General features: G+C 41.5%; 1 protein-coding gene across 3 annotated transcripts in view; it reads right to left on the bottom strand.

Moving 5' to 3' along the window:
* Positions 1-23718, bottom strand: part of SAXO1 (stabilizer of axonemal microtubules 1) — a 133425-nt gene that overhangs the window by 16303 nt on the left and 93404 nt on the right. For all 3 annotated transcript variants that reach the window (XM_033237427.1, XM_033237428.1, XM_033237426.1), the window contains exon 2: positions 6868-7047. In XM_033237427.1, the coding sequence (XP_033093318.1) occupies positions 6868-6890 (23 nt within the window). In that variant the 5' untranslated portion in view covers positions 6891-7047. The remainder of the gene's footprint in view (positions 1-6867; positions 7048-23718) is intronic.

The following is a 23718-nucleotide window of genomic DNA, read 5'->3' on the forward strand; positions in this document are numbered from 1 at the left end:
AATTTTAAAGTTTGACTTTTTTATAACCTACCTAAACATAGTTACTGTGGCTTAGGAGTGAATTGAATCAGAATTTATGTGTTTCCTCATTATGTTTTTACGTTGAGAACATTCACTGAAACCTGTCATTAACCCAACATAACTGCATGTCCCCAATCACACATAATCTTATAGCCTTTAAATTCATGTAAAAGAAAAGTCTATATTTTAGTCTTCCCAGAATTGCTCAAATTAACTAGCTTTTCTTTTTAAGAACACTGGATCTCCCCTCTCTTTCTGTGGTACATTTCCCAGTCTCTGTGCGTATGTGACGTGAACCAAGAAAAAGAAACTGGTGAGAGAAGTAAGTTTCTTTTTGGTAAGTAGCTATAAAAGTTATAGAGTAGGGAAGGCCAAGAGTTAAACTCAGAGTTAAGTGAAAGGTTGGAGTGGTCCTGCTGGGGAAGTCATAACAACTTGACTTCAAATCATTTGGCAAAGCTGAAGAAAGGTGTTTGACAAGACTCTGACAAAAGGAAAGAGGAAATAACCTAACAGTGAGCCAGGGTCCTGAGCCTGGCAGTGGGAAATGAAGATTTCACCATGACAAAAGGGCCATGCATCACATATCTTAAACCTGTTTTTAATGCTTATTTATGCAAACTTCAAGATTTGTTAGTGTGTCCAAGTAATCAATTATATTAAAATAGAATCCATCTTAAAAGGAGTTCCTCCTCTTGGCCAAAGCCAACCTCTCTCACCCCTGCCCTCTTTCTCGGGAACCTCTTCTATCTATAGACCATCTCCTAGGCCATGCTTTTCTCTCTTCCTCCCCACTGCCTCCTTTCTCCACTGAGTGTTATCTCCCATCTTTAAAGGTAAAGAGTAAAATAAGACACAATCCTCACTGGGCTCCATTCTCCTCCGGTTTTCCCTTCTTTCTTCCAGAAAGTGTTGTCTACAAGTACAGACTTGCCTTCCTCTCCTCATGTCTCACCCATCAAATCTGATTCCCCTCACTCCTGGATACTCCAAGCATCACTTGTTTTCCAGACCCAACCGCTGCTTCTCATCCTTATCCCACTGTGCTTGTTCAAAGCGTCCATCCTCTCACTCAATTTTTCAGATCTTTCTCCCTTGACTTCTGGGATACCACTCCTCATGATCTTTTCTCCATCTCCTCTGTGGGGTTCTGCTCTTTGTCAGTTGATTTGACTTTGTCACTTCTACAGGTAATTCTCAAACTTCCCAATGTCAAAAGGCACCCTTCTAGAGAAACTATTCTCCCATCCTAGGCAGCTTGGGGAGTCCATCCCAATGTGCTGTAAAAGATCCTTGGCTGAATCACAGGGCTTGATTCATGCCCCTGGTCCTTATGGGACACAGAGTCTGCCTTACCTTCACTATAACAGATGGGATTCCAAGCCCATGCACTCCAGCATCCAAGTTACATAGCACCTGTCTTCTCCTCTGCCCTCTGAGCCCCTCAACTCCCACTAAGGCTGAGGAGAATATCTGTCACCACTTCATATAAACTCCAGACAAACTATTTCAAACGACTTTAAAGCTCTAAAAAGGTGGATTCTGGGGAGAGCCAACAGGTGGAAGCAGAAAATGGCACTGTTTGAGGCTTCATTGCTTAATTTTCCATTAACTATTTAAGATTCAAAGCTTCTAGCCTGAAGGTCAGCTCCACTCTGTGTCAGGCAGGGCAACTAAAAGGCAGATCTTTATTGACTATCTTTTCTTGACTACAAAAACCAAAGGGCCGGCCAGGCATGGTGGCTCATGCCTGTAATCCCAGCACTTTGGGAGGCCGAGGCAGGCGGATCACCTGAGGTCAGGAGTATAAGACCAGCCTGACCAACATGGAGAAACCCCGTCTCTACTAAAAATACAAAATTAGCCAGACATGGTGGCACACGCCTATAATTCCAGCTACTTAAGTAGCTGAGGCAGGAGAATCACTTGAAGCCAGGAGGCGAAGGTTGCGGTGAGCCGAGATGGTGCCACTGCATTCCAGCCTGGGCAACAAGAGTGAAAATCCGTCTTACAAAAAAAAAAAAAAAAAAAGAGGACCAAGTTTGAGGCAACCACAGATGCTGGAAAATGAGGAAAGAAACCTGGAAATGAGAGAGCCAAAGACAGGAAGCCCTAAATTCTGTACATAAACTGGGCCCAAATCTCTGCATGACCTCACATATATGGGGTAGATTTCAAGCCAAAGAACTGAAGTGAGATTTGAGCTGCCAGCCAAGACACAGAATTTGTATTGTAAATCAAATCAGGTTACCTGCCTACCAAAGATAAAAACACTTTTTAGAGCAATGCAAACAAGTATCTAAGGTGTCCACAGCACAACAACATTCTCACTGTACAAAAATCAACCCAAAATCTGACCCATGCTCAAAAAAAAAAAAGATAATTATGGAGACCAACTCCAAGCAGACCAGACATTGGAATTAGCAGACACGGGTTTTAAAGTAGCTTTTTAAACCATGCTCAATAAGGAAAGCAAAGTAAGGCCATAATGAATTAAAAGATAGGAAATAAGGTAAAATAAATAGAAACTAGATTAAAAAAGTATCAAATGCAAATTCTAAAACTGCAAAATATGTGAAGTAGAACATTCATTGGATGGGCTTAAATCATAAAATGGAGATAAGGGAGAAAAAGTTGGTGAAGTTTAAACTAGATTAATAGAAACTATCCAATCTGAAGAACAGAGGAGGGGAAGAAAAGACTGGGGGAAAGAAATGAATAGATTATCCGTGAAAGAAAAATTACTTGAAGAAATAACGGCCAAAATGTCTACAAATTTAATCAGAAATACAGTATAGACAATTCAAAGGCTCTGAAATTGCCCACGCAAGTCCAGTGCCAAGAACTCTATCTGCACTGTGTTCACACTAATTCTCAGGCCCAGGCTATGGAGGCTAAATATATGCCCAGTGGTACAGCTCTGAGTAGGAGAGTCAAGTATCTATTTGAACAAAAATATATAGATATACAAAATTCAATGGGTAGTGCAAGACTCAAGCCTGGTACTAACTCTCTTGTTTCTTTCCTGACCTTTGGAGAGGATACCAAATGCCCTTTCTCTCTTAGCTCTTCCCTCCCTTACTCTCCTTGGTTTACCAAGCAGTCTTGTCAATAAGTGATAGAGATGATGTTACCAATTCCCTGCCCTCTGCCTTTCAGCCACACCCATCGAGTCTGAACTCAATTCTATCTCCTCACTCTGTGCCTCCATTCCACTCTACCCATGGTCCCACTCCCTTTAGGATAAAGGTCCAACACCATTGAAGACTCACCTCTTTCTTCCGATGCTGTTCATTTTGCCCATCTTTAGGGAACTGGCTTAGCTAACAGAATGTCTCAAATTGGGGTCCCAGTGTTTTACATGTCACCATGCTGATGGGGAAATGAGGCTTGAAGTGCAAACCTCTTATTCATAAATTGATCTCAGGTCTATCTGAACTAAAGGCAGATTCTACACCAGAGAATTACCAAGGGCTGCAAGAAAGTGTTTCACATTAAAAATGCCTGGAAATCACAAGCATTCCCCTCATGGCACCTGCTGTAAATCCCCAAGATTTATGGTCAGTAAGAGTTGTGTGCAGCTATAATCATGCCTCACGCTGGGATGATAACCTTTCCAGAAACCAGGTGTTTTTTTGTGTGTGTGTCTGGACTTAATCACCAAACTCAGCAAAGTCCTGGACCACGTGACTTTTTCGTTCAGCAGGTGGGAGCCTCACGTCCAACCTCAGAAACTAAGCAAGGTCAATGTTTAGATAAAGAAGTGGGTAGGATGTTCCAGTAATAAGAGTCCTAAGAGCAGAGGGGTGACGACAATCCGTGCAGACACAGGGGTGTGCAGACACGGGGCTGATGCATTCCTTCCCCTGTAAGCCTTCAGGGGAACACCAGATGGTAGCTTCCCTACATTTCCTGACAGTGGCATAATTTTGTTCTCAATCTACGAAAAATAGTGCCCGTCATGGCAGGCACAGGGTTGAGAAATAATGAAATTGTGGTAGAAAAGAGAACACAGATGTCTTCTACTCATTTTCCCCTTACTTCTCTTTTTAGGGTAGGAAATAAAAAGAGATTCATATCTGCTCTTTTTCCTCCCTATGTATAACCTTGATCCTACCACTTTTTCTTTTTAAGGCCCTTACGTTCATTAACAGCTTATTTTGGAAATTCTTGCACAGTATGCTTTCCTCTACTTTAGCCACACTTGACGTACATGATATTTATTGTTACTCTGGCTCTGGGAGAGGCAGAGGGGACTTCTGGGTGATATGTTTATTGTTGTAAGTGACACAAGGCAAAGATAATGTAGGACAGGTCAGAGGGTAAGTTTTTGTTTAGCGAAGCACCATCAGGAGGAGGGAGGCTATCTGGAGTTGCATCTGGGGGCCTCAGAGCTAGACGTTGGGGCAGGGCTCCCACCCTAGACCAAGGGTTTGTCCTCATTCTCCTAAGCTTTGGGCAGCTAACAAAGCAACCCGCACCAACCAACCTTCAAATCATCCCTGTCTATACTTTCAGAATAGGAAATATATCAATGTCTGAAGCCAACGAGACATCTCACAAAGTGTTCTTCATTTCCTGCAAACTGGATATAAAGAGATAAAAAGACCCACCCCTGGAGATCGAACAAGATATTTGCAAGCCACCCCTCAGTACTACTCTTATCCTTTCCTACTGATTACATGTCCCTTATACAGGTGCCTAGGACTCTTACTTGGTGTTGACCAGGGCTTCCTAAAACAAAAGCAATGCTCAGAAATGGTTCACACTGCTTATTAGGGTCTTCAGACTCTCAGAGACAAAGAATATTGTTTTCCTGGCAAAATGAAGCCCAAACTTTAGTGTTCATATTGTTTAATAAATCATAGGTTGAAAAAACAGCTGCATAAACTACAATGTTTTAATACATCAGGACCCAGAAACACTATGTTTAAACCAAATCATTTAAGATGATTTGGGGCCGGGCGCGGTGGCTCAAGCCTGTAATCCCAGCACTTTGGGAGGCCGAGAGGGGCGGATCACAAGGTCATGAGATCGAGACCATCCTGGCGAACACAGTGAAACCCCGTCTCTACTAAAAATACAAAAAACTAGCCGGGCGAGGTGGCGGGCGCCTGTAGTCCCAGCTACTTGGGAGGCTGAGGCAGGAGAATGGCGGGAACCCGGGAGGCAGAGCTTGCAGCGAGCTGAGATCCGGCCACTGCACTCCAGCCTGGGCGACAGAGCAAGACTCCGCCTCAAAAAAAAAAAAAAAAAGATGATTTGGAACACTCGGTTTAACCAGAGTGTTCCAAAACAGAAACACTGTTTAAACCAAATCATTTAAGATAAATGGTTAGAATAAACATAATCATCTGGCCTTAGCAATACAGCAAAACCTTGTCTCTACAAGAAGTTTAAGAATTAGTTGGGCATAGTGGCCCATGCCTGTAGTCCCAGTTACTAGCAGACTGAGCGGGGAGGATCACTTGAGCCCAGAATTCGAGGCTGCACTGAGTGATGCACACCATCGTACTCCAGCCATGGCTACAGAAGGAAACCTTGTTTTAAAAACATATTTTTAAAAAGTGGCCTGGTTCAACTCAAGGATCAGACAAGGCCCTCAACTCACTCTCATTCTCAAGCCCCTATCCAGTGGTTTCCACTAAGCTCAGGAATCCTTTGGCTTCATTTCTCCCATTGTGGGTGCTCCTACCCCATTACCCAGACATGGACTTCCTGTGGATTTAGAAGATGGCAGTGTTGTGTAGAGAAGAGTACCTCCAACTCACAGTCTCAAGAGATGTTTCCAGTCCTATTCTGGAACAAACCTGAAGGCAGAATGAATTAGAATGGTTCTGCTTCACCTAAACCATCTGGGACCTTTACTAGCACAAAATTATGAAGCAAAAGGGGAACAATAGGAAGAAAAGTCACCAGGTCTGAGGCACTGATGTGCAAGCACTGTGCTGGAACAGCCAACATTCACCATCATCTCCACCTCACAGCAACCCTGCCCTGCACGGGGATGAGGAACAGGGGAGGCAGAGAACACATCAGTCTTTCAGGGCTCAGCTGAGGACAAAACTATACAATCTGAGACTGCCCAACTGCACTCAAAGATGTTTCTGCTCTACTAGATCACCAGTCACAGGTCACTCACTGAGTTGTCCACAGCAGAACCTGCAAGAGCCCTGCCTGTAGAACAACCCTGAACAGATAACTTTTCTGCACCCCCTCGGTACAAACACCTCTGCAACACTAATATACTGAACTGTGTGACTTAGCCTCCACACAGAACTAGAGCTAAACAATCTTAGTTTGGGAGTCAAGAATAATTTAAAAGAAAAACATTATTTGTTCATATTTCTTGAAGAACATTCAGGAGAACCCCAATTCAAAATTTACAGCATAATCTTAAGGGGGAAAAAAAAGCTTACTTTTTCTCTATTGCCAAGTTTTCTTTCACCACCACCACCACCACCCGCCACCTACCCAAGCTGGCCTGGAGCTTTTCATGTAACAAAGCCCAAAACTTGCTTTTCAGCAACATCCCCCACTCTTTCCATCCCTTAAATATTTTTCTTAACCTCCAATCCTTTATTATATAAATTAATCCAGCCTTTCCCCACCCTTTACTTCAGCAAGCAAGAATCCTTTCTCTTTAACAGAAAATTTGGAAAAAACTGAGAAGGCTCATAAATGCAGGATTTTCTCTCAGAGATATAGTACATTAAGGCATTAATATTATATGTTGATACTGCATATTAATACATTAGCACAACACATTAATATTATACGTTAGCACTGCATGTTACTACATTAGCGTTGTATGTACCCATATACATCAATCCTGTTTGCCCTCACCTTGATGTAGTCAGGCCTTCCATTGGTATAGACCCTTTCTGGTACTCCCGCCTTGGCTTGAAGGACTCTCTGGGCAGGTAAGAGTGATAGAAAGGGTAGTTCTCGGTATATTCGGAGAGAAGACATGGTTTCTCTGTTTTATCATAAATCTTGGTAGGGAGATGTGGACAGTGATGCCGCCTATAAAAGACACAGAGTTAGGTTGATTACCTTCTTGGGAGAAATACATTCAATTTGCTAAGAGTACTTCTGCCAAATGTGACTCAGACTGCAAAATCATATGACTGCCAATACTGAAGACCAGAATTCAACCCTTACTTTTTTTCCGCTAAACTATGTGAAGTGGCCAGAATATAAAGGTGGTCTGTAACTACAATAGGTTAATAAAAATTCCTTGGATCACAGAATCACACACAAGCTGTTACAGATGCCACATTGCTTGCGTAAGCATGGAAATAATTCCATACTATAACAGAGAAACGGCTGTGTCCCCAAGCTCTCCGAGTGCCACCCAGCTGCCTCAGGTCCTCCCCTGAGGTCTCCCAACAGCCCAGGAATTCAGGGCTTACTACTGACCTAACAGGGTGCTCTAAGGCTCTCCAATAGGGCCAGCCAGTGTCTTTTCTAACTGGTTGACTCCTGAGTCAACTCAGAATATCATCAGTGTACACAAATGACATCATTCAAAGCAAAACCACCTTAGTTCTGAGTCCACCAAACACCACTGACTATGTGAAACCACTTTCACATCGAAAGTCTCCTTCATTCATTCTTTCAGGTCTCACCTCAGTTATTACAGCCTTAGAAAGACTTTCCCCAATCATCTTATACCCAGGAACCACCCCACTGTTGCATCCCGTCTCCCCACCAATCTTCCCTGCGTGTGCACATATTTTCTCCCATCACCCTGCGTGTGCCTGTCCCATCACTTACAGCTACCTGTGATTGGCATGTCTGTTGGCGAGTTTGTTTATTGTCTCATCTGTCATGCTCAGGGCCTTTATCAGCCTTGTTCACTGCTACACTGTATGTGTACATTGTACATTTTTCAACCTTGTCCACTGTTCATTGTACATGATGTACATCTCTATGTATTATATCCTGAATTTTTCATTCAGTAAATGTTTACTGTATACTAGCACATTCAGTAAATATTTATTGAATGAAAGACTGCGTGTATAAGTGAATGATTAAATAAACTTTATACCTAGGGATGAAATGAACAAATGATAAATAGATAGTATTTAGCAGTTATAATTTATAGTGAGTTTTTCCATTTTACATGCTTGATAGTATATGAAGCTTACTTACTTACTTGCCACTTACAGCTGGACTGAGGCAGCTGTTAAAACTGTCAAAAACTAAGTGAAGGCAGTTTATCAATTTTGGATATGCCCACATACAATCTTCACAATCCAGCTGGGATCCCTCTCATCATCAGGCACCAGCACATCAGCAAAAACTCCATGCTGGTGTTTTCCAACTTAGTTCCTTCAGGAATGGCATAGAATTGTTTTCCCATTTTCACACTGGACTGATTTTTAATCACAGAAACTAAAATGCAATACTTTGGGGCAGTACATGGGGGAAGGGAGATAAAATCAGAGAAAGAAACCAAGGACTCCTCACTGTTCTAATGTAAAGCTATTTTCCAGGCAACAGCTGGCATGCTGCTCCTGTTAGTAAGTTCAACCTTTTATATAAATATTACTGCCACCACTGTGGTTACTATGTACCTCTCTTCAATCTACTCCCCAGAGAAAAATCATCAACACCTGTACTGTACATATGGCTAGAATTGCATATTAACAAGTACCATTAGAGGTATCCCTACTTATTTTCTTCTCACCTATAGATTTGTTATCAGAAATGCCTTAAGATGGCATGAAATTGTCTCATTTACTTTTTATTTGTATTGTAAAAGCAGTATTGATTCATGGTAAATATTTTAGATATTCCTCATCATCGACAAGGAAAATCTTTCACAAATATGCCGTCTTTATAGTATGAATATCTAAATTTCACAATGTTAAATACAATAGATAAAAGTTTGGTTTTTCTTTTTCAGAATGCACATTCTTGGCATTTAATGTACAAAGCTATGTATTTCTATGTCATACACTTTTAATAAAATATCTCCTAATTGTTGGCACATAATTGAGTGCTTTAAAGTGTCTTTTGTACATTCAAGAGATAAATTGTTCTGTGTGCATAGTGAACAAACAACCCATCTCCCACAGTAGATACATGTTAAATATTATTGCCATTTCTGTGCTCACAATCAGTCCAACTATCTGAGATTTCAATTTGAGCCAGCCAGTACCCTATCTTTTTAGGATTCCTACAAACCTCAAATCAAAAGCCAAGAAGCACTGGCTACCAAAAATACCTCTGCATGTATATTTTATTCACCCACACTCTAAAAGAAAAGTCAAGATTTTATTCAGGATAACTTAGTTTCAGGCACTTACAATAAAACAAGCTCCACAGGCAGAGTGATATTTTCCCTTCTCAGTGCCCCTGTTTTTTAAACTGGTAAAACTACTTTCATGTAACCCCCTTTCCATATTGTTACTTTTAAAAAATGTAACACACTATAAGGATTTATTCCAAAAGAAAAATACATTTAATGGCAAAATACTGCAATATGATCGGCATCATGAAAGGTGATTTCAGTAGAGCAACAAGCTTCTACCCAGACATTGATGTTCCATTAAATGGAATTATATCAACATATTTATAGAGCAGACTTTGCCTTATTGCTGGTTAACTGAAACCTTGTCTCACTTTGAAATATCAAAACCTCTTATGCAAAAATAAATGTTTCATTGCCTGAGTGTGCTCATGGAGTCATCTCCTTTCCCTACCTGCACCATGAACGCCCTGAATACCCCTCTCAAGATACCCAGCACCATGTCTTCTCACTGGTGATCTACCGAACCCTCATTAACCAGGAATCCCTCAAGGATAAAGATCAGGTCTGACATCTTTTTGTTTTGGAAGCCAGCCAATATTATATATGTATTCAATAGATGGATGAACAGTGTATAAGAGGATGATCTGCTGAAAGAAAGATATCTAGAAGTTATCAAGAAACAGAAAATAATTCATTCTAACATTAGTAGAGTCAAAAAGGTAAAGACAGATTTCTCAATGTTTAAGAACTAATTAGTATCTAAAGAAAGTTTGTAGAATTGCCCTGACTAGGGTGTTTAAAATGAAGCTTGGAAGCCGTGATCCAAAGAACTGAAACTTCTTCAAGCTCTGTGATACTTGTGTCATTCCAAGAGCTCCCCTCACCACCTTGCTCAGGTACACACGCAAACAAACCCAGATGGAGCCATGGGCCAGGAAGGAAAAGGGAGAGAGGAGGTTTATTTAGCCTACCAGAACAGAACTCCTTAAAGTCTTTCCACTCCAGAATTCACAATTCCCAGGGGTCAAAGGACATAACACTGACTTTCTGATACTTGGAAAAGAAAGTAGTAGAGACCTTACGATGGAACCCAGAAATAATTAACAATACTTGATTCTGCGCATTGGCTCCAAGCTAGAATCATAGAATTGTTTTTTTTTTTTTTTTTTGGACAAGGTCTCACTCTGTCATCCAGGCTGGAGTGCAGTGGTGCCATCACAGCTCACTGCAGCCTCAACCTCCTAGGAGCAAGCAATCCTCCCACCTCAGCCTCCCAAGTAGCTGGGACCACAGACATGCAAAACCATGCCTGGGTAATTTTTGTATTTTCTGTCGAGATGGGGTTTCACCATGCTTCCCAAGCTGGTTTTGAACTCCTGAGCTCAAGCAATCCACCTATCTCAGCCACACAAAGTGCTGGGATCACAAGCATGAGCCCCCACACCTAGCCTAGAATCACAGAATTTTTAAATTGAAAGGGGGCATAGGGAATATCTGTTCTAGTATCTCCATTATGTTATGTAGATGAAAAATCTGAAGTTCAGAATGGTGTACACGAACCAATCATAGATATAGGATAGGTGTCTATCACTTCCAAATGACCAGGTACACTTCCTGACATACAACGAGCTCAAGTCATCTATGACTCTCAGGCAATCCTAGAATGGATAACAGAACTTTAAGAATGTAACAACTGGGCCAGGGTCGGTGGCTCAAGCCTGTAATCCCAGCACTTTGGGAGGCCGAGACGGGTGGATCACGAGGTCAGGAGATCAAGACCATCTTGGCTAACACAGTGAAACCCCGTCTCTACTAAAAAATACAAAAAACTAGCCGGGCGAGGTGGCGGGCACCTGTAGTCCCAGCTACTCGGGAGGCTGAGGCAGGAGAATGGCGTGAACCTGGGAGGTGGAGCTTGCAGTGAGCTGAGATCCGGCCACTGCATTCCAGCCTGGGCGACAGAGCAAGACTCCGTCTCAAAAAAAAAAAAAAAAAAAAAAAAAAAGAATGTAACAACTGCACTGGTACACTGGTAAGAAAAAAAGTAAAAAAAAAAAAAGAAGAGGTTCCTCTAGAATAACATCATCGAATGGAAATACAATGCAAGCCATGTCATATATGTCATTTTAAATTTTCTATTATAGTAGCCATATTAGAAGGGTAAAAAAAGCCAGGCATAGTGGCACCTGCCTATCGTCCCAGCTGCTCAGCAGGCTGAGGAGGGTGGATCGCTTGAGTTCAGGAGTTTAAGGCTACAGTGTGCTATGACTGTGACTGAGAATAGCCACTGCACTCCAGCCTGGGAGACATAGTATCTCCAAAAAAAACTAAAACTTTTAAAAAAGGTAAAAAAGAAGCAAGTGAATTTAATGTATTAATGTTTCATTTAACCCAATATACCTAAAATATCATTTCAACATCCATTTAAAAATTATTAATGAGATATTTTACTTTCTTACTATACTTCAAAATCCAGTGTATCTTGTACATTTCTTTCAGTTCAGACCAGACATATTCCAAATGGTCAACACATATAACAGATAGGTGCAAATGCAACCAACTAGCAGTCGCTGCCTGAGCGCTACGCTGGAAAGATTAAGAGGCTACCACCAAGTTCAGTGAAAAAGACTACCTTGATCAATTAAGCCATGCCTGCCAAAACCCTGCATTAGGATAGGGGGTGGGGTGAAAATCTGCACAGGAAGGGAAACGAAGAGAAGAGAATTCTGATGGAAATGTCCACAGGCTGTTGAACATGATGACTTGTAGAATCACACGTTTGGAAGACATCTGGAACAACAATGAAGCCATAAAAATATGAATGGGAAAGTGCAGATCTAAAATTCGAAGGTACAGACAAAACTGCAAGCACTTGGGTACTGGAAGTTTTCTCTAAAAGTGTAGAAAAGATAAAGACACTAAAAAATATTTTTTGTTGACTAATTCAGTATCAGTCTCTTTCTTAAACTCTCTCTGAGCTGTCTTCATATGACATAATCATAGGCATTAAAACAAATAAAAAATAAAGCAGTTTTTCTTACTTCCATAATTCATCTCGATCTACAGCACCAAATTTCAGTTTTGTGCACTTGGAACACTAGCTGCAGCTGCTCACTTTCCTGCCACTCTCACTTTTCTCTGTCTTCCAGGCCCATCTTCAATGCTACCATTACCACCCCTGACTCCCCACAAAGCTGCTGAAGATCCCATGACACAGTTACTGGCTGTGACTCTTCTGCTCAGAGTGTACATGGGATTATGCCCCCACCTCTTCTTCTACTGCACAGCCTTGCATGATCCTCTACTTTTAAACTTTTGTGTGTGTGTGTGTCTTTTAGAGACAGGGACTGACTTTGTCACCGGGAGTGGAGTATAGTGGCACAATCATAGCACAGTGAAGCCTCAAAATTCCTGGGCTTAAGCAATCCTCCCACCTCAGCCTCCCGAGTAGCTGGGACTACAGGCATGCACCACTGTCCAACTTGGCTAATTTTTTTATTTTTTGTAGAGATGGGGTTTTGCCATGTTGCCCAGGCTAGTCTCAAACTCCTGGGCTCAATCTTCCTGCCTCGGCCTCCCAAAGTGCTGGGATTATGGGTGTAAGCACCATGACCAGTCTCAACTTCCATGTTAAGAATTTTCTTGGTTGCAAACAAAGCTATTCATCAAAACAAACGCATGACCATTCCCCCTGCCACCAACTGGAAGCTTGAAAAGTAGCTGGTATAACATGACTTTGGGCTTTTCAAACATATGAACTTTCAGTAGTTTTTTAGAATCTAATCTATAAAAAGGGCAGCATCTCGTAGGATACTCATGACTTGTCTTGCCTTCACTGGTCTTCTGGATCCCCTCCTGAGCCTAGCCTGATGTGGGCAGTGAAGAGGGTTCTCCTTCACTCAAGGAGGCAGGGTACATTGTGGAAAGGGGCTTAGAGGCAGGAAGATCTGGTTCACAATCCTAGCTCTGCTACTCACTACTTGTGTAACACTGAGAAAGCCACTTAACTCCTCTGAACTTCACTCTTCTCCTCTTTAATCTGCAGATAACAATTTCTACTTATGTGGATTAAATCAGGTACTGGAGTTCAAATGCCTAGCCCTGTCCAAAGCAAGCTTGCTGTAATTAATAGGCTAATTTATGGAACAATTACCATGCACCACACAGGCTAAGAGTTTTGTATACTATTGCATCTAATCTTCACAGCAATGCAATGGGCAAGGCACTATCATCACCATTTTACAAATAAGAAAACCAGTGCTAAGAAGATGTTATCCTGCTTAAGGCCACATAACCAGAAGGTGATGAAGCCATGACTGGACGCCCAGGTCAGCCTGATTTCAAAGCCTATGCTTTTAAATCACAGCAGTACATAACATGGCTTGATGGAATGCCAGCCTGTACCAAATCTCTTTTCTGGCTGCTCTGATAAACCTAAGGGCAGTCAATAAATAGTCTGTCTGCCTTTCTAAGTTCCCTCAGCTACACTCAGAATCTTCCAAGACATTCTCCTCTTTCCCACTGAGCCTAAAAATATCCCAATACAGACCAACAAATAGATACAATTCCACTCCTCTTTAAAATTCTGATTTCCCACAGAACTTTCTTTGCTGCTTAAACAAGAGTGTCATTAGATAAAGTAATAATGGTAATAACCAGGGAAATAAAGAAAATGGAATGCTAGATCTAGGAGAACCCTAGAGATCAGCCAGCCCTACTGCTTCATTATACAGATGTGGATGCTGAGTTACTGCCCAAGGTCACACAGCTGGTCAGCAGCAGTCTTCACCCCAGGGCCCAATCACCTCCCACATGCCTGACTTCCACTTACAATCCAATTTCAAACCCAAAGTTCAGACTCTTAAAGGATTTGCAGCCCATTTTTCCTTTTACTCAGTAGTTAAGAGCTTGCGACCTGTCACAGCTGCTGTGCAAGGGAGGAAAGCAGTGCAAAAAATACATTCTCCACCTAGGAGAGGGGAAGCTGCCCAGGATCGCCAAACACCAAGTCATAAAAGTCATCCTTCCATGCTAATAGCTTAGAATGATTCTAGGCTGCCTGGAATAGCAAAAACTACAGGCAAGGCCTTCTCAAAGGAGGATCTATGTCTCTGGAATGGTGTTTTGTCTTAACAACCCCACAATCCAATTAGCCTCAGGGAAAGAATAAAGCCCACACTTTTCCTAAAGTACATTTGTGTTTACCTGCAGTGGTTTATAAACTTTTAAAATATTTATTTACTAAAAGTTGTTATCTTTTGTTTATGATAGATCTGGAGGCCAAAGGACAAGTGAGAATAGTTTTGTGAATTGCAAACTAAGACAACTTTTGGACATAGATATACTTTACAGCAATCTTGAGGCAAGATACCTCACACTCCCTACTTACACCTTGTCTATTAAGATCTTTAAAGAATCAGAACAGTGTGAGAAATCTGAATAACTCTGGCTTATACCCCACTCATGGTGCCAGTGAAATGATCAGGGATCATAAGCCAGAACTTAGCTGGGTGTGGTGGCTCACGCCTGTAACCTCAGCACTTTGGGAGGATGAGGCAGGTGAATCACTTGAGGTCAGGAGTTTAAGACCAGCTTGGCCAACATGGTGAAACCTCATCTCTACTAAAAATACAAAAATTAGCCAGGTGTGGTGGTGGGCACCTGTAATTCCAGCTACTCAGGAAGCTGAGGCAGGACAATCATTTGAACCTGAGAGGCAGTCAGCTGAGATGGCGACACTGCACTCCAGCCTGGGCGACAGAGGGAGACTCCATCTAAGAAAATAAATAAGTAAACCGAACCTCTGACAAGGACTAACCCCTCAGGCAACTAGAAATTGAGTAACAGAAAGCAAGGTCAACCCCTGAAATATAAGTCGGAGAAAAGCAACCTTAATGGTTATCTGGTACACATATAACAAATAGGTGCAAATGATATACCAACTAGCAGTCGCTGCCTGAGTGCTACGCTGGAAAGATTAAGAGGCTACCACCAAGTTCAGTGAAAAAGACTACCTTGATCAATTAAGCCATGCCTGCCAAAACGCTGGGTTAGGATAGGGGGTGGGGTGAAAATCTGTGCAGGAAGGGAAAGAGAACAGAAGAGAATTCTGATGGAAATGTCCACAGGTTGTTGAACATGATGACTTGTAGAATCACACGTTTGGAAGACATCTGGAACAACAACGAAGCCATATGAATGAAGTTGCCAGAAGAGAAGAGGAAGGAATAAAAACAAAACCTTGGAGAAACCATATTTGCAAAGAAGGAAAATAAGTTTCTGGGAGGAAAACTGACAAAAAGTAAGAAAACTCTGTCACAGGGATCAAACAAAGAAAAGACTTTTACATGTTCAACAGTTTGATGCCACAGAAGAATCAAAAGTCATGAGAGCTGGGAAAAAGACATCTTATTTGGTGGCTAGAAAACAGCTTTAGTAGGGCAGCTGGGGTGGGATCAAGGACTCAATGCTGAAGAAGTGGTGCAAGAGACAAAATACCATGATTCTGAAAAATCTGGTGGTGAAAGCAGCAAGAAATTACCCAGGAGGTACTCAAGAAATGTTAACTCTGGGGTGGTCATCATGGGGTAGTGGGTGGAAGAACTAAAATCAGATCGTCTTGCAAATATAGAGGAACAGATTCACAGATAGGAATACTCTGATGAACAAAAATAATTGGTGGAAAAAGAGGCTGGACTGGCAAGAAGGCATGATTAAAGAGGGCAGATGGATGATATTAAAGAGACATCTTGAGAGGGGAGAGAAGAATCAGAGCGAGGTCCGCTGGCCTTGACCCAGGGCATCTACAGACAGAGAGAGCACGAGGCAGGACTAGAAGCTAGGAAGAGATTCAAGGTGTGGTTCATGCCTGTAATCCCAGCACTATGGGAGGCCAAGGCAGGTGGATCACCTGAGGTCAGGAGTTCAAGACCAGCCTGGACAACATGGTGAAACCCCGTCTCTACTAAAAATACAAAAATTGGCTGGGTGTGGTGGTGGGCATCTGTAATTCCAGCTACTTGGGAGGCTGAGGCAGGAGAATCACTTGAGCCTGGGAGGCAGAGGTTGCAATGAGCCAAGACCGTGACATTGCACTCCAGCCTAGGCAACAAGAGCAAAACTCTGGCAAAAAAAGATTCAAGGTGTGTACAGCGTACTCTAGGGAGTGTGCTGAAGGGGATGTTAAAGAGTTGCAGACTTGATTCCAGGAGTAGTAATGCCAAGGAGAGGCCCTGCTGGACTCAGCTGGCCCAGTGTTGGGACTTTGATCAGCAGCAATGCAAGGCTAAGGACAAGTGATGGCAGGTGCTGATTAGAGGAGCCCTGTTGGAATGGGCAGGCAGGCATCAGGCTGAGTGGGCAGGAGGGATGCCAGCAAGAGCCAGAGCTGAGGGATGGGAGAGAGCAGCAAAGGATATGTTCAGTGGCTACTGGAGAGCACCTCATGGGCTCTTCTGTCCCCTCCTACCTTGTCAATCAAAAGGTAAAAGAATTTCTTCTGTGGCCGGGCGTGGTGGCTCAAGCCTGTAATCCCAGCACACAAGCCTGTAATCCCAGGCCGAGACGGGTGGATCACGAGGTCAGGAGATCGAGACCATCCTGGCTAACCCGGTGAAACCCTGTCTCTACTAAAAAATACAAAAAACTAACCGGGCGAGGTGGCGGGTGCCTGTGGTCCCCACTACTCAGGAGGCTGAGGCAGGAGAATGTCGTGAACCTGGGAGACGGAGCTTGCAGCGAGCTGAGATCCGGCCACTGCACTCCAGCCTGGGCGACAGAGCGAGACTCCGTCTCAAAAAAAAAAAAAAAAAAAGAATTTCTTCTGTGAAAAAATATTTAGATTAATTACAGAAACCTCTTCAAGAAAGTACAATTGGTCAAGGCATCCCTGGGAGGCATGGGGTAGGATTCTGGCAATGGCCTCATCACCTCAGAGGGGGACACAGAAAGAAACATGTCCACAACTCTTTCAATTCTTGGAGAGCCAATCCTCTGGGGGAAGGAAGGTGCAACTCTGGAATGTTCTAACTCTGCACTACTCCTTTTTATGAGGCCCGGGGAAAGCCTCACTCTGCCTGAAAGCCTATTCCTAGCCTTCCCTATTACTTCCTTGAAGTTTGATTTCAAAAATCCCTCCTACCAGGTCTTCCTGGACCCCCTGGCAAGTCCATATTCACGTTACTCTTCCCCACACTCACACACCACACACTTGCAGCCCCTGCTCAGGGTCTGGCTTCCCCACAGCGGTGCGTTCATATACCACTGCCTCAGTGCATGGCACACGATGGGCACTCAACACATGATTGCATGCAAAAACAGAGCAAGCTCATAGATGGGTCAGTTTTGTTCACTGGACTGTGGCCTGCCCCAGCAGCAAACTTGCAAACTGAGATAAAAACCCACCAGCTAGATTCCTATACATGTGTCCTGTGTGGCACTTCCTAAATGAACAAAAGGTGGAAACTGGATTTAAAAACAAATCTCTGAACTTCAACCCTATCTCTCATGCAGATACATAATTTGAGCTAGATTATAAACCTAAATATAAGAGCTAGAATTATAAACTTTTTAGAGGAAAATATAAGAGAATGTCTTTATGACTTGAAAGAAGGCAAAGATTTCTTAGATCACAGAAAGTAATAACCATAATGGAAGGAATTGGTAAATTAGACATTTATCAAAGTCAAATACTTCCATTCATCGAAAGATATCATTGAGAAAATAGATAAGCCACACACTTGGAGACAATGTTTGCAAAGGGCTGGTATCCAGGATATAGAAAGATCATCTACAACTGAGTAATAAAGAAAACCGAAAAGCTAAGCAAAGATTTGTATATATCACAAAGATATAAAAATGGCCAACAAACATATACAAAAATGCTTAACATCGTTAGTAATCACAGAAATGAAAATTTAAACCAAAATGAGATCCCACAACACATAGACCAGAATAGGTAAAATGAAAAAGAAAAACAACAACAAAACCTACTGTTGTTAAAGTGGAGAAACTGAAATTCTCACACATTATTGGTGACAATGTAAAATGGTACAACCACTTTGGGAAAGTATGGAGGTTTCTTATCCATTACTAGGTATTTATCCAAAAGAAATAAAAACCATATATTCACAAAAAGAGGTGGGTAAGAATGTTCACAGAAGCTCATTCATAAAACTGAAAAGGAGAAACAGCCCAGGTGGTCCATCAGTAGGAAAGTAGATAAACTGTGTTATTATCATTCAACAGGATACCACTCAGCAGTAAAAAGGAATGAACCACTTGCACAACCACAACAGCATAAACGAATCTCAAGAATATTTTGCTGGCCGGGTGTGGTGCAATCCTGTAATCCCAGCACTTTGGAAGATTGAAGAGTGCAGATCCCTTGAGCCTAGGAGTTTGAGACCAGCCTGGGTAACACAGCAAAACCCTGAATCTACAAAAAAACATACAAAAGTTATCTGGGTGTGGTGGCATGTGCCTATAGTCCCAGATACTTGGGAAGCTGAGGCAAAAGAAACACTTGAGTCTAGCGGACTGAGGCTGCAGTGAGCCATGTTCACCCCACTGCACTCCAGCCAGGACAACAGAGCGAGACCCTGTCTTAAAATAAAAAATAAAAAAAAATTGCAGAAAGAATTAATCAAAAGAGTACATACTTTATGATTTAATTTATATGAATTTCTAGAACAGAAAAACTAATCTTTAGTGGGGAAAAAAAGTCAGATCAGGGGTTCCCACTGAGAGTGAGAGAAGGCAGTGAGGGCGAAGGGGCATGCAGAAACGTCCTGGAGAACTGGCAGTGTTCTTCATCTTCATAGGGACTTGGGTTAAATAGGCACATGATTTTGTCAAAACTCAGCAAGTGTACCTCAAGATTTGTTCATTAAATGCTAAGTTTCTTGCAAAAGAAAAAAACAATTATTGAACTGTAGTTAAGAAAACAAATCCTAAAGTATTTAAAGGAAAATTTTACTTGATCTCTTATTTACTTTGAAATTCTTTTTCTTTTTTTTTTCCTTTTTTTTGGAGGCTAGAGTGCAGTGGCGCAATCACGGCTAAGTGTAGTCTCAACCTCCTGGGCTCAGGCCATCTTCCTGCTTCAGCCTTTCCAGTAGCTGGGACCACAGGCATGCGCCACCACACCTGGCTAATTGTTTTTTGTTTTATTATAATTTTAGTTCTGGGATACATATGCAGAACATGCAGGTTTGTTACATAGGTATACATGTGTCATGGTGGTTTGCTGTACCCATCAACCCGTCATCTACATTAGGTATTACCCCTAATGCTATCCCTCCCTTTGCTCTCCACCCCTCAACAGGCCCCAGTGTGTGATGTTCCCCTCCCTGTGTCCATGTGTTCTCGCTGTTCAACTGCCACTTATGAGTGAGAACATGCGGTGTTTGGTTTTCTGTTCCTATGTTAGTCTGCTAAGAATGATGGTTTCCAGCTTCATCCATGTCCCTGCAAAGGACATGAAATCATTCTTTTTTATGGCTGCATAGTATTCCATGGTGTATAAGTGCCACATTATTTTAATCCAATCTGTCATTGATGGGCATTTGGGTTGGTTCCAAGTCTTTGCTATTGCGAATACTGCTGCAATAAACATATGTGTACATGTGCCTTTATAGAATGATTTATTAATCCTTTGGGTATATATCCAGTAATGGGATTGCTGGGTCAAATGGTATTTCTGGTTCTAGATCCCTGAGGAATTGCCACACTGTCTTCCACAATGGTCAAATTAATTTACAATTCCACCAACAGTGTAAAAGCATTTCTATTTCTCTGCATCTGTTGTTTCCTGACTTTTTAATGATCACCATCCTGACTGGTGTGAGATGGTATCTCACTGTGTGTGTAATGGCGAGATCATCGCTCACCTCAATCTCCACCTCCTGGGTTCAAGTGATTCTCCCACCTCAGCCTCCTAAGTAGCTGGGATTATAGGCATGTGTCACCACACCTGGATAATTTTTTTATTTTTAATAGAGATAGGGTTTCTCCATGTTGATCAGGCTGGTCTTGAACTCCCAAACTCAGATGATCCGCCTGCCCTGGCCTCCCAAGGTGCTAGGATTACAGGCATGAGCCACCGCACCCGGCTCGCATTGTGATTCTGATTTGCATTTCTCTAATGACCAGTGATGAGCTTTTTTTCATATGTTTGTTGGCTGCATACATGTCTTCTTTTGAGAAGTGTCTGTTCACCCACTTTTTGATGGGGTTGTATTTTTCTTGTAAATTTAAGTTCCTTGCTCTGGATATTAGCCCTTTGTCAGATGGATAGATTGCAAGAATTTTCTCCCATTCTGTAGATTGCCTTTTCACTCTGATATAGTTTCTTTTGCTGTGCAGAAGTTCTTTAGTTTAATTAGCTCCCATTGTCAGTTTTGGCTTTTGTTGCCATTGCTTTTGGTGTTTTAGTCATAAAGTCTTTGCCCATCCCTATGTCCTGAATAGCACTGCCTAGTTTTTTTTCTAGGGTTTTTATGGTTTTAGGTCTTACATTTAGGTCTTTAATCTATCTTGAGTTAATTTTTGTATAAAGTGTAAGGAAGAGGTCCAGTTTCAGTTTTCTGCATATGGTTAGCCAGTTTTCCCAGCACCATTTATTAAATAGGGAATCTTCTCTCCAGTGCTTGTTTTTGTCAAGTTTGTCAAAGATCAGATGGTTGTAGATGTGTGGTGTTATTTTTGAGGCCTCTGTTCTGTTCCATTGGTCTATATATCTGTTCTGGTATCAGTACCATGCTGTTTTGGTTACTGTAGACTTGTAGTATAGTTTGAAGTCAGGTAGCACGATGCCTCCAGCTTTGTTCTTTTTGCTTAGTATTGTCTTGACTATACAGGCTCTTTTTTGGTTCCATAGCAAATTTAAAGTAGTTTTTTCTAATTCTGTGAAGAAAGTCAATGGTAGCTTGATGGGAACAGCACTGAATCTATAAATTACTTTGGACAGTATGGCCATTCGCACAATACTGATTCTTCCTATCCATGAGCATGGAATGTTTTTCCACTTGTTTGTGTCCTCTCTTATTTCCTTGAGCAAATGGCTTGTAGTTCTCCTTGAAGAAGTCCTTCACATCCTTTGTAAGTTGTATTCCTAGGTGTTTCATTCTCTTTGTAGCAATTGTCAATGGAAGTTCACTCATGATTTAGCTCTCTAATATTGGTATATAGGAATGCTTGGGGTTTTTGCACACTGCTTTTATATCCTTAGACTTTGCTGAAGTTGCTTATCAGCTTAAGTTTTGGGGCTGAGACAATGGAGTTTTCTAAATATACAATCATGTCATCTGCAAACAGAGACAGTTTGACTTCCTCTCTTCCTAACTGAATACCCTTTATTTCTTTCTCTTGCCTGATTGCCCTGGCCAGAATTTCCAGTAGTATGTAGAACAGGAGTGGTGAGAGAAGGCATCCTTGTCTTCTGCTGGTTTTCAAAGGGAATGCTTCCAGTTTTTGCCCATTCAATATGATACTGGCTGTGGGTTTGTCATAAATAGCTCTTATTGAGATACGTTCCATCAATACCCAGTTTACTGAGAGTTTTTGAATTTTGTTGAAGGTCTTTTCTGCATCTATTGAGATAATCATGTGGTTTTTGTCATTGGTTCTGTTTATGTGATGGATTACGTTTATTGATTTGCAAATGTTGAACCAGCCTTGCATCCTAGGGATGAAGCCAACTTGATTGTGGTGGGTAAGCTTTTTGATGTGCTGCTGGATTCGGTTTGCCAGTATTTTACTGAGGACTTTTGTATTAACATTTGTCAGGGACACTGGCCTGAGATTTTCTTTTTTCATTGTGTCTCTGCTAGGTTTTGGTATCAGGATGATGCTGGCCTCATAAAAGGAGTTAGGGAGTTATCCCTCTTTTTCTATTGTTTGAAATGATTTCAGAAGTAATGGTAAAAGCTCCTCTTTGTACCTCTGGTAGAATTCAGCTGTGAATCCGTCTTGACCTGGGCTTTTTTTTTGGTTGGTAGGCTATTAATTACTGCCTCAATTTCAGAACTTGTTACTGGTCTATTCAGGGATTCGACTTCTTCCTAGTTTAGTCTTGGGAGAATGTATGTTTCCAGGAATTTATCCATTTCTTCTAGATTTTCTAATTTATTTGCATAGATGTGTTTATGGTAGTTTGTATTTCTGTGGGATCAGTGGTGATATCCCCTGTATCAGTTTTGATTGTACCTATTTGACTCTTCTCTCTTTTCTTCTTTATTAGTCTGGCTAGTGGTCTACTCTGTTAATCTTTTCAAAAAACCAGTTCCTGGATTCACTGATTTTTTTTGAAGAGTTTTTCATGTTTCTATCTCTCTCAGTTCTGCTCTGATCTTAGATATTTCTTGGTTTCTGCTAGCTTTTGAATTTGTTTGCTCTTGCTTCTCTAGTTCTTTTAATTGTGATGTTAGGGTGTTGATTTTAGATCTTTCCCATTTTCTCCTGTGGGCATTTAGTGCTATAAATTTCCCTCTACCACACTGCTTTAGCTGTATCCCAGAGATTCTGGTACGTTGTCTCTTTGTTCTCATTGGTTTCAAATAACTTATTTATTTCTGCCTTAATTTCGTTATTTACCCAGTAGTCATTCAGGAGCAGGTTATTCATTTTCCATGTAGTTGTGTGGTTTTCAGTGAGTTTCTTAATCCTGAATTCTAATTTGATTGCATTGTGGCCTGAGAGACTATTATGATTTCTGTTCTTTTGCACTTGCTGAGAAGTGTTTTACTTCCAATTATGTGGTCAATTTTAGAATAAGTATGATGTGGTGCTGAGAAGAATGTATATTCTCTTAATTTGGAGTAGAGAGTTCTGTAGGTATCTATTAGGTCCACTTGGTCCAGGGGTGAGTTCAAGTACTGAATATCCTTGTTAATTTTGTCTCATTTATCTAATATTGACAGTGGGGTATTAAAGTTTTCCACTATTATCGTGTGGGAGTCTAAGTCTCTTTGTAAGTCTCTTAGAACTTGCTTTATGAATCTGGGTGCTCCTGTATTGGGTGCATATGTATTTAGGAGAGTTAGCTCTTCTTATTGCATTGATCCCTTCACCATTATGTAATGCCATGGTCTTATTTGATCTTTGTTGGTTTAAACTCTGTTTTATCAGAGACTAGGATTGCAACCCCTTTTCTTTTTTTTTTTTTTTTGTGCTTTCCATTTCCTTGGTAGATCTTCCTCCATCCCTTTATTTTGAGCCTATGTGTGTCTTTGCACGTGAGATGGGTCTCCTGAATACAGCACACCAATGGGTCTTGACTGTCCAATTTGCCAGTCTGTGTCTTTTAATTAGAGCATTTAGCCCATTTACATTTAAGGTTAATATTGTTATGTGTGACTTTGATCCTGTCATTATGATGCTAGCTGGTTATTTTGCACATTAGTGGATGCAGTTTCTTCATAGTGTCAATGGTCTCT

This window comes from Trachypithecus francoisi, unplaced genomic scaffold (assembly GCF_009764315.1).
Source record: "Trachypithecus francoisi isolate TF-2019V2 unplaced genomic scaffold, Tfra_2.0 Lachesis_group16, whole genome shotgun sequence".
NCBI lineage: Eukaryota > Metazoa > Chordata > Mammalia > Primates > Cercopithecidae > Trachypithecus > Trachypithecus francoisi.